We start from the raw sequence: 13,211 nt of genomic DNA, 5'->3' as shown, positions 1-13,211 counted from the left end.
TATCAATAACCTCAGATATGCAGATGACACCACCCTTATGGCAGAAAGTGAAGAAGAACTAAAGAGCCTCTTGACGAAAGTGAAAGAGGAGAGTGTAAAAGTTGGCTTAAAGCTCAACATTCAGAAAACTAAGATCATGGCATCCGGTCCCATTACTTTATGGCAAATAGATGGGGAAACAGTGGCTGACTTTTTCTGGGCTCCAAAATCACTGCAGATGGTGATTGCAGCCATGAAATTAAAAGACGCTTACTCCTTGGAAGGAAAGTTATGATCAACCTAGACAGCCTATTAAAAAGCAGAGACATTACTTTGCCAACAAAGGTCTGTCTAGTCATGGCTATGGTTTTTCCAGTGGTCATGTATGGATGTGAGAGTTGGACTATAAACAAATCTGAGCGCTGAGGAATCGATGCTTTTGAACTGTGGTGTTGGAGATGACTCTTGAGAGTCCCTTGGACTGCAAGGAGATCCAAGCAGTCCATCCTAAGGGAGATCAGTCCTGGGTGTTCCTTGGAAGGACTGATGTTGAAGCTGAAACTCCAATACTTTGGCCACCTGATGCGAAGAGCTGACTCATTGGAAAAGACCCTGATGCTGGGAAAGATTGAGGGCAGGAGGAGAAGGGGACGACAGAGGATGAGATGGTTGAATGGCATCACTGACTCGATGGACATGAGTTTGGGTAGATTCCGGGAGTTGGTGATGGACAGGGAGGCGTGGCGTGCTGCAGTTCATGGGGTTGCAAAAAGTTGGACACGACTGAGCGACTGAACTGAACTGAACTGACGCCCATGTTGCTTGTAGATCATGGGCTTTGGCATAGGATTTGATCATAAAACACCGTAACGTCACCTCTTCCCCAGGCCATCAGCTGCCATCATTTGAGTTTCAGCTCTCTCCAGAAATATTTGATGTATCAGTACACCAGAGAATAGGAATTGCAGTAAAATCTAATGTTATCTATATAGCGAAAAGCCTTGCTACTGTAATCTTCCTCTCAGAGATCAAGAAGTGGCCTTGCTGTGGTTGTTTATAAAGGACCAAGAGAGCCTCCACTTCCCAGTGTTTCAGGTTAGGGAAATCTGGAGGAGGCAAGTCTTCCTGCGAAGGGAGGGATCATAGCAGAGAATGGAAATAAAGGCAGAGGGGAGAAGAGCCCCACGGGACCCCCATAAAGCCTCCTTTGGGTACCAGCTTATATTTCTGTCTTCTGAGCTTCTGCTGCCATGAATACATCCATTCAATGAATAAGCCTTTTACTAATCACCTAGGGCTTAGGATACAGGGAACAAAATAAAGCTCCTTGCCCTTGTTGAAACAGACAACAGGTAAACAATAGAATGACTGTTTGTGATAGGCGGGAACAGAGGCCAAGTGGGGTAGTTTTAAATAGGTGGTCAGGCAAGATGAACCTAAAGGAGATAAGGAAGTAAGCCATGTAGAGGTCTATGAGGAGACCATTTTGGGAAGAAGGTTATGGTTAGGCTTTGAGCAAAAGCCTGGCTGGAGCTGAGTGCACCTGCTGGAGAAAAATAGATGAGATTGGAAAGATAACCAGACCAGATTTTGTGAGGCCCTGAGGTCCCAGAGGGAAATTTGTCTTTTACTCTGAGTAGTATGGGAAGCCATAGGCATATTTTGAGCTAGCTCTGATTTCCATTAGAGTCAGTTTTATAATTTTTTCCAAAATGATTTCAAGGGAGCTATTGGATAGGACTGGACTTCCCAGGTGACTCAGTGGTAAAGAATACACCTGTCAAGAATCTGGGAACATCCACTAGAGGAGGAAATAGCAACCCACTCCAGTATTCATGCCTGGGAAATCCTATAGACAGAAGAGCCTGGAGAGCTACAGTGCGTGGGATCACAAAGAGCTGGACAGGACTGAAGCGACTGAACAGCAACACTGGAAAGGAGTAAGGAGGATTTCTTAGATAGTGCCTGCTTTGCAAAGGCCAAAATAGTAGGAAAGAAATTTCTTCCAGGAACCTCTCTCTCAGGCTGTCAGTTCTAACTTCATAGGAGATGTTTTTGGTCTTCTAATGATGATGGGGGCAAGGAGTTGGGGAGGCCCTGATAAGTAGTGGGCAGGGCCAAGAATGCTAAGCAGCCTTCAATGCCTTGCCCACCCTCAACAAACAAAGAAAGCTTTATTTTGTAGTCGCTCTAGCTCGTGCCCTTCAAGGTCTGCATTCTAGCCGATGGGAAGGAGATGAGGGAGAAAAGGTCTTAAAAAGTGTTCTCTGAAAGTGTGGTTCAAGATCCCTGAAGGAATACTCGAGATCTTTTCATGAGATCCCTGACATCACTCTTCTTTTTAGTACTTATGTTGTTATTTGCCCTTTCTTATCTCATTCTTTTATGGGCATAAAGTGAAGTTTTCCAAAAGCCAAGTCACAAGTGATACTGCAACAGGTTAAGTACAGAAGCAACCCCTTGGCTGGGATGGGGGCACGCCTGGGGTATAAGCAGACTCTTCAGACACCAGGAGTGATGGTTTAGGTGCATTTTATTGGTTTCCTTCAGAATCCTTTTACAAAAGAGCAAAGTTAAAAACCAAGTCCCTCCCAAGACACTGAGAACCCTACCGCCTCCCTACGTTCCCCAGCTGTGTCACTGATGCAGTTCATGAGGGTGGAGGGCTTGCTACTTTCGTCCCTTACCAAGCCCCAAAAGGGGAAATACCTACCACCTGGGAACTCCTGCCCCTCAGCCCCATCCCCCACACGCTCATCCTGGTTATTGCAGGCAGTGGTAAGAACTATTGGGGTCCAGGAGGAGTTCTGAACCCCAGAAGGCCATGCTCAGGGCACAGTCCATGAAGAACACTTCCTCTTCTGGCTTGGTGTCCCCTAGGAACACTGGTGTGCCCACCACCTGGGAGTAGAAAAAGAAGTAAGTGAAAACCCATCAGCTTCAGTTCTAGTCATGCCTGGTACCAGAGAATCAAGGCCGACCACATAGGTTGGGCAGGTTGTACATAGCACAAAAGTACCACATCCACACAGGCACCATCGATGTCATAGATATCATATGTAGGTTTTACATTTATCAGACATTTATTATAAAGCATAACTAGCAGCTGTCCCAACCTCCAAATCCCTGCTATTACCACCTCACTCACAGAGGCCAGCTGCGCACTCTCAGGCCAGAGAGGATCAAAACTCAGGGCCTCATCTGGGAGCTGGTGCAGGTAAATGCAGTCAGATTTGAAAGGGCAGTGGCCATTCCCCCGCATGAAGAACCGGCAGTGAATCTGGCTATGAGAGGGCAGAAGGAGAGAAGATCATCACCTTCAAGCCCAGTTTCCCCAGGAACGAGAGCCAATATGTAAGGTTGGGTAGGTTGTACACAGCACAAAGATGCCACATCCATGCTTCCACCTCTGGCATCATCCTAAAGGAAATCAACCCTGAATATTCATTGGAAGGATTCATGCTGAAGCTGAAGCTCCAATACTCTGGCCACCTGATGTGAAGAGCCGACTCATTGGAAAAGACCCTGATGCTGGGAAAGATTGAGGGCAGGAGGAGAAGCAGGCAACAGAGGATGAGATGGTTGGATGGCATCCTCGACTCAATGGACATGAGCTTGAGCAAAGCACAGGAGATGGTGAAGGACAGGGAAGGCTGGTGTGCTGCAGTCCATGGGGTCTCAAAGAATCAGACACGACTTAGCGACTGGAGTGAGCCTCTGAACAACAAACAATTAGCATCATAGTCAAGTGTAGACGTGAATGACAATTATTTCCCAGCAGATGGCAGTAAAGTGTCTTAAGTGGTACCTTTCTCTTAATTCCCACAGAGTCTATTTGGGACAGCAGTGACTCTGGGAATCTCCTTTCCTTCTTTGACCTAAGTTTCAATAAAACCACCTAAGGAGGGAGAACAGATAATCCTACAGTGTGTCTCTGTAACTAGAACAATGCTCTCTTCTGAGGGGTGGTCTTAAAGTAAAGTGAAGTTGCTCAGTTGTATCCGACTCTTAGGGACCCTGTGGACTGTAGCCTGCCAGGCTCCTCTGTCCATGGGGTTTTCCAGGCAAGAAAACTGGAGTGAGTTGCCATTTCCTTATGATTTGGTAATTGCTAGCTAATGAAATTTGATTAAGAAGTTTCTCACTTCTGAGATTTCAAATTTCACTCTGTGAAAGGTCAGATACAGGAAGGGTTTGCGGGCAACTTGTGATCTGCTTAAGTAGGAAGAGCGTTTTCTTGCACAGAAAGATGGATGAGAGCGAGAAAAAGATAAAGTGCTTTATTTGTAGCCTTTTTCCTGCATCATCAACTCTCTGCTTGACACCAGCGCATTTGAGTCTTTCCTACTTCCTGCAGTCCCAGCATGAATGCAGGATCCCTTTGGCCACCAAGCTGGGAGCTGGGGAGTCCCTCTAAATCACTGCCTCTCTTCCTCTTCTTACCATTTGACCAAAGCTAGCATTAGGAACCCATCCATCCAGACAGTGATCAAAAGCCCCCGACTCAGCCACGGGACTTCCCTGGCAGTCCAGTGGGTAAGACTGCGCTTCCAATGGAGGGGGGATGGGTTCAACCCCTGGTCGGGGAAATAAGATCCCATATGCCTTGCTGCATGACCAAAAGATAAAAAGCCCCCCACTCAATCTGACCACATTCTCCATTAGCCTCTCTCCCTTGGTCTCTCATGACACCATCCTGTGGCTGCCTGTGCTGGAAGCGTTCATCATCTTACAGTTTCCCTTCTTCTCTCACATCAGAATCCTCCCCACCATTCCTTCTAGTCCACGCTAGGAGTCAGAATGCTGGGGTTCAAGCCCCACTTCCTCACTTAAGCCCTATAGGCCTTTCCTCGGTTTCTTCTGCAATGTGAGGACAGTAAGAGTCCCACTTGACAGTGTCTGTGACCTGCAATGTCTGTCGTATGTAATGAACCCTCCATGATGCTGTCTCCCGTCACACCTGGGCCTGGGTGCTCCCTTCTGGCCCCAACGACTTCTGAACACTCCCAACTGGCATCCAGCCACCAGGATTTCCTCACTTCGACCCCCCTCTGCCTGAGTGCTTCCATTTTCTCTTCCTCCCTCCTCCCCTTCCAACCCCCAGCTCAAATACCTCCCCCTCTGTGAGACTCCACCTAGGTTTGTTCTCAGCAACTTTATTGAGGCAGTTATTAGAGTTCACAGACAAAATTCAGGTAGAAACTAGGTCTTTTTATCCCACTCTCTATCCAAATATACTTTGCATACGTCAAGTATAATAAACCCTTTGGAAAGGTAAAATTAAGAACTTGGAATTGTAACTAATTCTAGCTTTTAGATAAAAGCCTACCGTCCCCAAGAGATGAAAACCTATTCAACTTTACCCCGTCTCCAAGGGCTGCATTTTAGTGTCTTCAGAGACCCCATATTTTCAAAAATTATCTAAGCAAACAATATGCATTCATATCAATTTACTTTCCTGATTTAAATGTCTTCTTTTGGTTTGGCCATGCTGCACGCCTTGTGGGATCTTAGTTCCCCTGCCGGGGAAAGAATCCCGGGCCCAAGCAGTGAAAACTGAGTCCTAACCACTGGGCTGCCAGGGAATTTCCATACTTTACTGCTTAAAAAAAAAAGAAAAGAAAAGAAAATTAGAAATAAAAGCCAAGCCGGGTTTCTCATCGTGCTGAGAGATCCTGCATGGATCCAGAGCCAGGCTAGAGGAGGAACTTGACCTTGACTGTCTCGGTCACTCTTGTTACTCACCGGGCTTTCTGAAACAGTGGAAATAGCTCACACTCTTGTCTGCCATCTCTGACACTCTGCCTTCCCAGGACCGGGGGGCACTCCATGCTGGGAACCCCGGGGGAGTGGGAATGACTCAGGGGTTGCTTTCCTTCCTTCCTAACCTGCATCACATTCTCCCCGCATTTCACCTGGTCCGAGCTTTGAAGTTCCTGATGAGTTTCTCCTTCTCAGGCCCCTTGCTCACCCAGAATCTGCAGGGGATGATGTAGCTGGAATGGACCCGGCACTGGGGACAGGCCCTGTGAGGTGGGCGGAGAGGGGGCGGGGAGAGTGGAAGGTGAAAGAGGAGTAGTCACAAGCCCATCCCTCCATGGGGCCTTCCCCCCATTCCAACCTGGGCTCTCCAAGACCCTTACTTAATGACACTGGGCGGGAAGTCCCCTCGGCTCTTCCGCCAAGCGCGCAGGCAGCCCAGGCAGTGGGCGTGGCTGCAGTTGGGAAGGATGCCGAAGATCCGCTGGGCCTCCGGCTTGTCCCACACCTTGTCCATGCAGATGCCACACACGATGTCCTGACTGTCCCGCACCCTCTGCAGCCACAGGCAGGGTCAGAGCACATCCCCCGACCCTGCCCTGCCAACACACAGACACACACACACAGACACACACACACACACACAGACACACACACACACACATTGCTACCCCACATACAGCGCCAGGACCACAGGGCCCTCCTCCAGCAGGTCTGGGCATCCCAGAGGCCCAGCATGGCGTCCTCCCCCCATCCCCCTCCATACCTGCTGCACCTCAAGGCCAAAGCTCTGAAACAGGGCCAGAAACTCCCGGACAGGATCTGACTGAGGTGGAGGCTTCAGGAAGTAGCGGTGATCGCCATCAGCAGCTGTTGGGGAAAAACTGGATCCATTCATTCATTTCCTCATTCATGTGGCATCTACTGAGCGTCGGCTGCACGCAAGGCCCTGTGGGCGCATGAAGTTCTTTCGCCCAGTAGTTCCGAGTCCATCTCTAACAAAACTGGACCCGTGCCATTCATTGGGCTTTCCTGGTGGCTCAGAGGGTAAAGAATCTGCCTGCAACACAAGAGACCCTGGTTCCATCCCTGAGTGGGGAAGATACTCTAAAGGAGGAAATGACAACCCACTCCAGTATTCTTGTCTGGAGAATTCAGTGGGCAGAGAAGCCTGGCCAGCTATAGTCCATGGGGTCTCAAGGAGTTTAGCACCATGGAGTGCGACAGCCACCTGCCATGTGTGGCTGTCAAATACTTGGAATGGAGCTAGTCTGAACTCAGATGTGTTGCAAGGGTGAAATACACATGAGATGTTGCAGCTTAATACCCCAAAGAGTCTAAAATGTTTTACTAATAATTTTATATTGATTACATATAGAAATGACATTGGATATATAATTTTTGATATATCAGGTCAAAATATTAAAATTAATTTCACCCATTGCTTTTTACTTTTTTTAAAATGAGACTACTAGAAAAATTTTAATTACATATGTGAATTGTAATGGTACAACCACTTTGGAAAACAGTTTGGTGGTTCCTCAAAATATTAAACATAGGGTTAACATATGATCCAGTATACACCCAAGAGAAATGAAAAGATACATCTGCAAAAAAATTTGTACATAAGTGTTCATAGCAACATTATTTATAATAGCCAAAAAGCAAAACCCACCCAAGTATCCATCAATTGGTGAATGAATAAAACACAATGTGGTGTATATCCATACAATGGGGTATTATTTGGCCATAAAAGGGAATGAAGTGGCAACCCACTCCAGTATCCTTGTCTGGGAAATCCTATGGACGGAGGAGCCTGCCAGGCTGCAGTCCATAGGGTGGCAGAAGAGCCAGACACGACCAAACAATAGTTCTTATTACACGGGGTATAGTAAGGATTAAATGTGTTGTTGCGTGAAAAAAAAAGGGGGGGGGAAATGATGAAATACTTATATATACTACAACCTGGATGAACCTAGAAAATATTACATACTAAATAAAAGAAACCAGACACAAAACAGCCATAGAATGTGCATGATTCTATTTATATGAAATGTCCAAAATAGGTAAATCCTTAGAGACCAAAAATAGAGTAGTGATTGCCAGTGGCTGGGAAGGGTTGTGGATGGAGAGTGACTGCTAATGGATTTCCTTGGAGATAATGAAAATCTTCTAAAATTAAATAGTGCTACTAACAAGATCCTACTGTATAGCATACGGAACTCTACTCAATACTCTGAAGTGACCTATATGGGAAAAGAATCTAAAATATCATGGAGATATGTACATATGTAACTGATTCACTTCATTGTACAGAGGAAACTAACACAACAGTATAAATCAATAGAGTCAAATAAAAGTTAATTTGAAAAACAGTACTATTTATACAACTCTGAACATACTGTACTACATTAAGTTGTACACTTTAAATTGGTGAAATTTTTGGTTTGTGAATTATATCTCAATAAAGCTGATTCAAAAAATTATATATTTCTGTTGAACAGCACTGAATTAGAGCAATACTTTAAAAAGTAACCCTTAACATTTAGCGTTTACTCTGTGCCAGGTGCTGGGCTAAGCACATCACACGCACGACTTTGTCACAGCCCTGTGAGGTCGGGAATATTATCAGTGCCTTTTGGTGGATGAGGCAGTCGAGGCCCAGGGAGGTTAAGGTTAAGTGGGCTTGTTCAAGCTCACACAGTTCCAAAGCAGTGGAGCCAGCGTTTGAAATTAGGTGGCTTCACTCCACAGGCACCATAGTTTCTGCTTCTAGAACACAGAGAGCAACAGAGCCGGAGGAAATTTTCCCTCTGGCTGGGAGGCTTGAGGCTGGAGACTGGTGGAAGGAAATAGCAGCCTTGCTTAGAGACAGAGCAGGGGCCCTGGCCTCAGATCACTTGTGCCCACCTGCAGGGCCCCCGATGACTCACACGATAGAGACAGGGGCTTCCGGGAGCTGCCACCAATGTCCTCAACCTTGCTGGACAGCCCCTCCGGGCCAAGATCCATGTCCGGGTTGGCCCCTATGCGGCCCCAGCTGACGGCCGCGGAGGGCAGGTAGGAGGGCTCGGAGCCCCTGCGGGTCAGCCCCAGCTGGGGCCCTGGCAGGGTGACGTGGGGCTCCGAATGGCGGCGGCCCCACCCGAGGTGACGGGATGACGGCAGGTGCTGGTAGCTGTTGGGGGGGTGGGGGAAGAGACTCGTGAGAAGACAGGGCTAGCCCTGCCGGGGCTCAGAGCCAGCTCTGCCCAGAACCTGGAGCTTAGACGGTACACAGCAGGCTCTGGGAAGATGCACGGTCCATAAGGGACCTGGAGGAGAAGAGGTGCAGGCAACTTCCCTGGTGGTCCAGTGGCTAAGACTTCACGCTCCCAGGGCAGGGGGCCCCAGGTTCAATCCCTGGTTGGGGAATAGATCCTATGTGTTGCAACTAAACAGCCTGCATGACCCAATGAAGATCAGATATCCTGTGTGCCACAATTAAGACCTAGCACAGCCAACTAACTAAATAAAAATAAATATTAAAAAGAAAAGAAGAGGGGCTTACCTGCATCCATCTCCATGGAAGCAGAAGCCTCGCCGGAAATATCTGCAGACCCGGGATGCCTTCTGGTCCCGAGGGAAGCAGCGGCTGGACCTCCAGTGACAGGGCCCTTGGTCAACATTCCTAAGAGATCATGCCCAGCCCCATTTTAGTCCCTGCCTTTGCGATCCTTCTTGAAAGAGGTTATGTGACGTGAGGGCTCAGGCTCCAGGCTTGGTCCTGTGTTCAAATCCTGCCTCTGCTGGATAATGATCCCTGGGTGGTAACTCAACTTCCCTAAAGCTTGATTTCCTCACCCTTAAAAACAAGAGTAGCGGGCACTTCCCTGGTGGTCCAGTGGGTAAGACTCCATGTTCCCAGTGCAGGGGGCCTGGGTTTGATCCCTGGCCAGAGAACTAGATCCCATATGCTGCAACTAAGACTCGGCGCAACCAAAAATGAGCAAATAAACAAATATATTTTAATGAGAGTAACAATGCCTCCTGTTACCCAAGGGTCACTGTGAGGGTTTTTTGAGATTTCATACAATGTACACAGCAGGTGCTTAGTAAATCACAGTGATCATTGTTACTTTCTCCAGACACAGAGTCTCCTGGGCTCTGGAGTCAGAATTCTGGGTTCAGCTTCTGGAACCAGAGCCGGCTCTACGGGCATGAACCCATGTGGTCACTCAGGGACCCCACACCTGCTTCAAAGCTCTGCTGTTGCTGCCTTGAAATTATTAAATTTTTGGACAAGAGACCTTGATTTTCTTTTTGTGCTGGGTCCCACAAGTGACATAGCCAGTTAGTTCTGCCTGGTTCTGCCAAGAACTACCACTACTTCTTGGTTGTGTGAGCTTGCCCATGCCTCAGTCTCTTCATTTATAAATTACTAGTACCTACTTCACGGGATGATGCAAAATGCAAATGAGATATTGTATGTATAGTATAGCTATCCCTTGGTATCCATGGGAGGTGGGTTCCAGAACCCCCACACTCATCAAAGTCCACGGATGCTCAAGTTCCTTATATGAAATGGAAGAGTATTTGCATATATACTTTTAAGTCATCTCTAGATCACTTATAAACCTATTACAATGTAAATACTATGTAAATATTGGCTGCAAATTCAAGTTTTGTTTTTTGGAACTTCCCGGGATTTTTTTTTCCCCAAATATTTTCAATCTGTGGTTGTTTTAATCCTTGGGGTCAGAACCCACACGGCCAATTATACCTAGCACACAGCAAGCCCTCAATAAGTATCAGCTGTTCTTATCACTCTTCCGTCATCAACATCATAGTCTCGGTTACTACAGGGACACTTGAGGGTCAGGGTGGGGAGGGCAGGAGAAGGCAGAGTTGGGCCAGCACCTACTGAGAACCTACTGTGTGCTCAGGCCTGCACCAGGGCTCCGGGGACCTCGGCTCTTGTTGGGTGCTGCCTTGCTGGGAGCGGGAAGGAGCCCGCCTGTGAAGTGGGCAGGGCAGCAGGGGTGGGGACAGAGGCTGGACTCTTGTCCTGCGAGAAAACAGACTGCCAGCCAATGCCAGGGCTCTGCCATAGAGTGGCCCCCACCACTCCCTGGAGAACGTCCAAGAGGGGCCCTGGCAGAGGGGCAGGGGGAGGGAGGAAACAACGGGCGACCCAGTCTTGCTGGTGAAGGTACCGGGTTGTCCGGCACGTGGTCCTTTGTTTACGACAACATGTGGAGCCCCTCGACATGGAACTCGCCTGTGGCGCTCCTGGAATTGATGGAGCCGAGGCTCGACAAACCAGCGCCACGAACAGGGGGAGGCAAGTGAGGCGCTCACCTTGGACACAAAATTTTCAACAGATGCCCCAAACAGTCATAAAAGGAAATGATATTTTGGTATGATTTTTAAAGATATAAATTAATGCAGAAAAAAAAATCCACAATGGGGCTTCCCTGGTGGCTCAGTGGTAAGGAATTCACCTGCAATGCAGGAGACATGGGTCCAATCCCTGGTCCAGGAAGATTCTACATGCGGTGGGACGGCTAAGCCCGTGTGCCGCAACTACTGAGCCTGTGCTCTGGAGCCCAGGAAAGCCACAAATACTGAAGCCCGTACATCCTAGAACCTGTTCTCTGCAACAAGAGAAGCCACTGCAGTGAGAAGCCCATACACCACAACCAGAGAAAAGCCAGCGCAGCAACGAAGACCCAGAACAGCCAGAAATAAAATAAATAAAAAATCCACAATGAACAAAATAGCAAAGCTTTAAATAAAGATAGGACTCAACCCTGCATAATTTACCATCCCCGCCTCCCCCAGTTCTGGCCTTGTAACAAGGGCAGACATAACCAAGACAAGTACAGACGGTAGAAAGGATGCAGGCAGAAATAAAAGGCTGGCAGGGTGGGGACACAGTTTAGACAAGATGGTCAGGGAGGGTCTTTGAGGAGGTGCTAGTAATAATAAACATTACTACAATGATTATTGTCATACAATGTAATAGCTGTAGTTATTATTGTTGTTATTTTTACAAAAGCTGTTTTGAGGGTAAGGAGGGTCATGTAAGATCATTAAACAGTAACTTTTGATTTTAATTCAGACCACTACATCATTTATGGCATTTAATTCAGAAGAAATTCAAAGAATCGAGTGTCCTTACTGTAACAAATCACTTTTCATTTCCATTTGCTTATTTATGTGAACAAGATTTCTCAGTGTTTGCATTCAATATTAGAAATAGAAATCGATGTTGATAGCACAACATTGTAAATCAACTATGCCCTAATAAAATTTTTAAAAAATTGAATGACAAAAAAAAAAAATTGATGTTGAATCCTGTCTTATTCTAACAATAAGTAATGTTTATCCATGGATTCATGAGCTTTTTTGACAGGGGGAAGCAACAACTTCAACTAAATTTTCTACAGAAAATTTTCTAATTTAGTAATTAACTGTTAAAGTGTGTAGGGAATTCCCTGGCGGTCCAGTGTTTAGGACTACGCACTTTCACTGCCGGGATCTGGGGTTCAATCCCTGGTGGGAGAACTTAAATTCTGCAAGCCGTGAGGCACAACCCCCTCCCCCCCCAAAAAAGGGGGGTATATTGAGTACTTCCAGTAACTAAATCTAGAAAAAAATCATATTTCTGTTTCATAAATATCTTTGTTGCAGGAGCAAATACCTTGCGATCAGTAAAAGGTTTCTGAGAATAAAAAATATTTTCTTAGGGACTTCCCTGGTCATCCAGTGGTTAGGGATCCACCTTGCTATGCAGGGGACGAGGCTTCGACCCCGACCCCGGGTTGGGGAACTCAGATCCCACACACCTCAGTGATCTGCAGCTAGAGAAGCCTGCATGTCACAGCGAAGAGCCTGTGCACCACATCCAAACCCCCACAAGGCCAAATACATAAAAATAGTACTATAAAATTCTGGCGGGGAAGTGCAATAGGCATTTAAGGAGAAAAAGGAATTATGTAAAACTGTAAAGAGCCTGCTTATGTATTTTTTAAATGGATGACGTTATATGTTAACTCTCTGGGATTTAGACACCACTGGATACAGGAAAAGAATAATATATTTATTCAGATCCACACTGCTCACCTGCCCTTGCCCGTCAGCTGCCCACACAGCAAGCTCATTAGTAGGACCTAAAGCAAGCAGCCTGAAATAGCTCAGGTTGAAATTCTACACAGAGCCCCAGCCAGCCCCAGCCCAGTACCCCATGGTGCCTTTTATTCGTTATCACTGCCTGGCTTGGAAAAATGGACAAGTTCCTCTAGGAAGATTAAAAAGCAAGTTCTTATGGGCTGAGAGCTTTGAACACATCCCTCAAAATCTTGCCTGAGGTGCCAGCTTTGGAGAAAGAAGAGTCAGAAATGGTGAAAAAGCATTTGACTTAGTGATGCAGCTTCTCTAAAAACAACTCTTAAAACTCTTTTGGAATGAAAAAAGAATAATTGTTTTAT

At 46.8% G+C, this 13,211-nt stretch overlaps 1 protein-coding gene across 3 annotated transcripts; it reads right to left on the bottom strand.

Annotated features, from left to right (window-relative positions):
* Positions 1 to 2,494: 2,494 nt before the first annotated feature.
* On the bottom strand, positions 2,495 to 9,410 carry LOC122429673 (probable E3 ubiquitin-protein ligase makorin-1). 3 transcript variants are annotated; one of them, XM_043450211.1, is made up of 7 exons: positions 9,290 to 9,410; positions 8,673 to 8,917; positions 6,506 to 6,688; positions 6,123 to 6,295; positions 5,895 to 6,005; positions 3,128 to 3,263; positions 2,495 to 2,880 (listed from the first exon to the last, which is right to left on the bottom strand). In XM_043450211.1, the coding sequence occupies exons 3-7, from the start codon at positions 6,635 to 6,637 to the stop codon at positions 2,743 to 2,745; spliced, it is 690 nt and encodes a 229-aa protein (XP_043306146.1). In that variant the 5' UTR covers positions 6,638 to 6,688; positions 8,673 to 8,917; positions 9,290 to 9,410; the 3' UTR covers positions 2,495 to 2,742. The 3 variants fall into 3 exon arrangements, with proteins under 3 accessions (XP_043306146.1, XP_043306148.1, XP_043306147.1); XM_043450213.1 differs by lacking the exon at positions 8,673 to 8,917 and having other exon boundaries at positions 6,506 to 6,609; positions 9,290 to 9,384; XM_043450212.1 differs by lacking the exons at positions 8,673 to 8,917; positions 9,290 to 9,410 and having other exon boundaries at positions 6,506 to 6,756.
* Positions 9,411 to 13,211: the final 3,801 nt, after the last annotated feature.

Source organism: Cervus canadensis, chromosome 28, assembly GCF_019320065.1.
Source record: "Cervus canadensis isolate Bull #8, Minnesota chromosome 28, ASM1932006v1, whole genome shotgun sequence".
Taxonomy (NCBI): Eukaryota; Metazoa; Chordata; class Mammalia; order Artiodactyla; family Cervidae; genus Cervus; species Cervus canadensis.
Note: the sequence above shows the minus strand (reverse complement) of the source record. Positions and strands in the feature narration are given on the sequence as shown.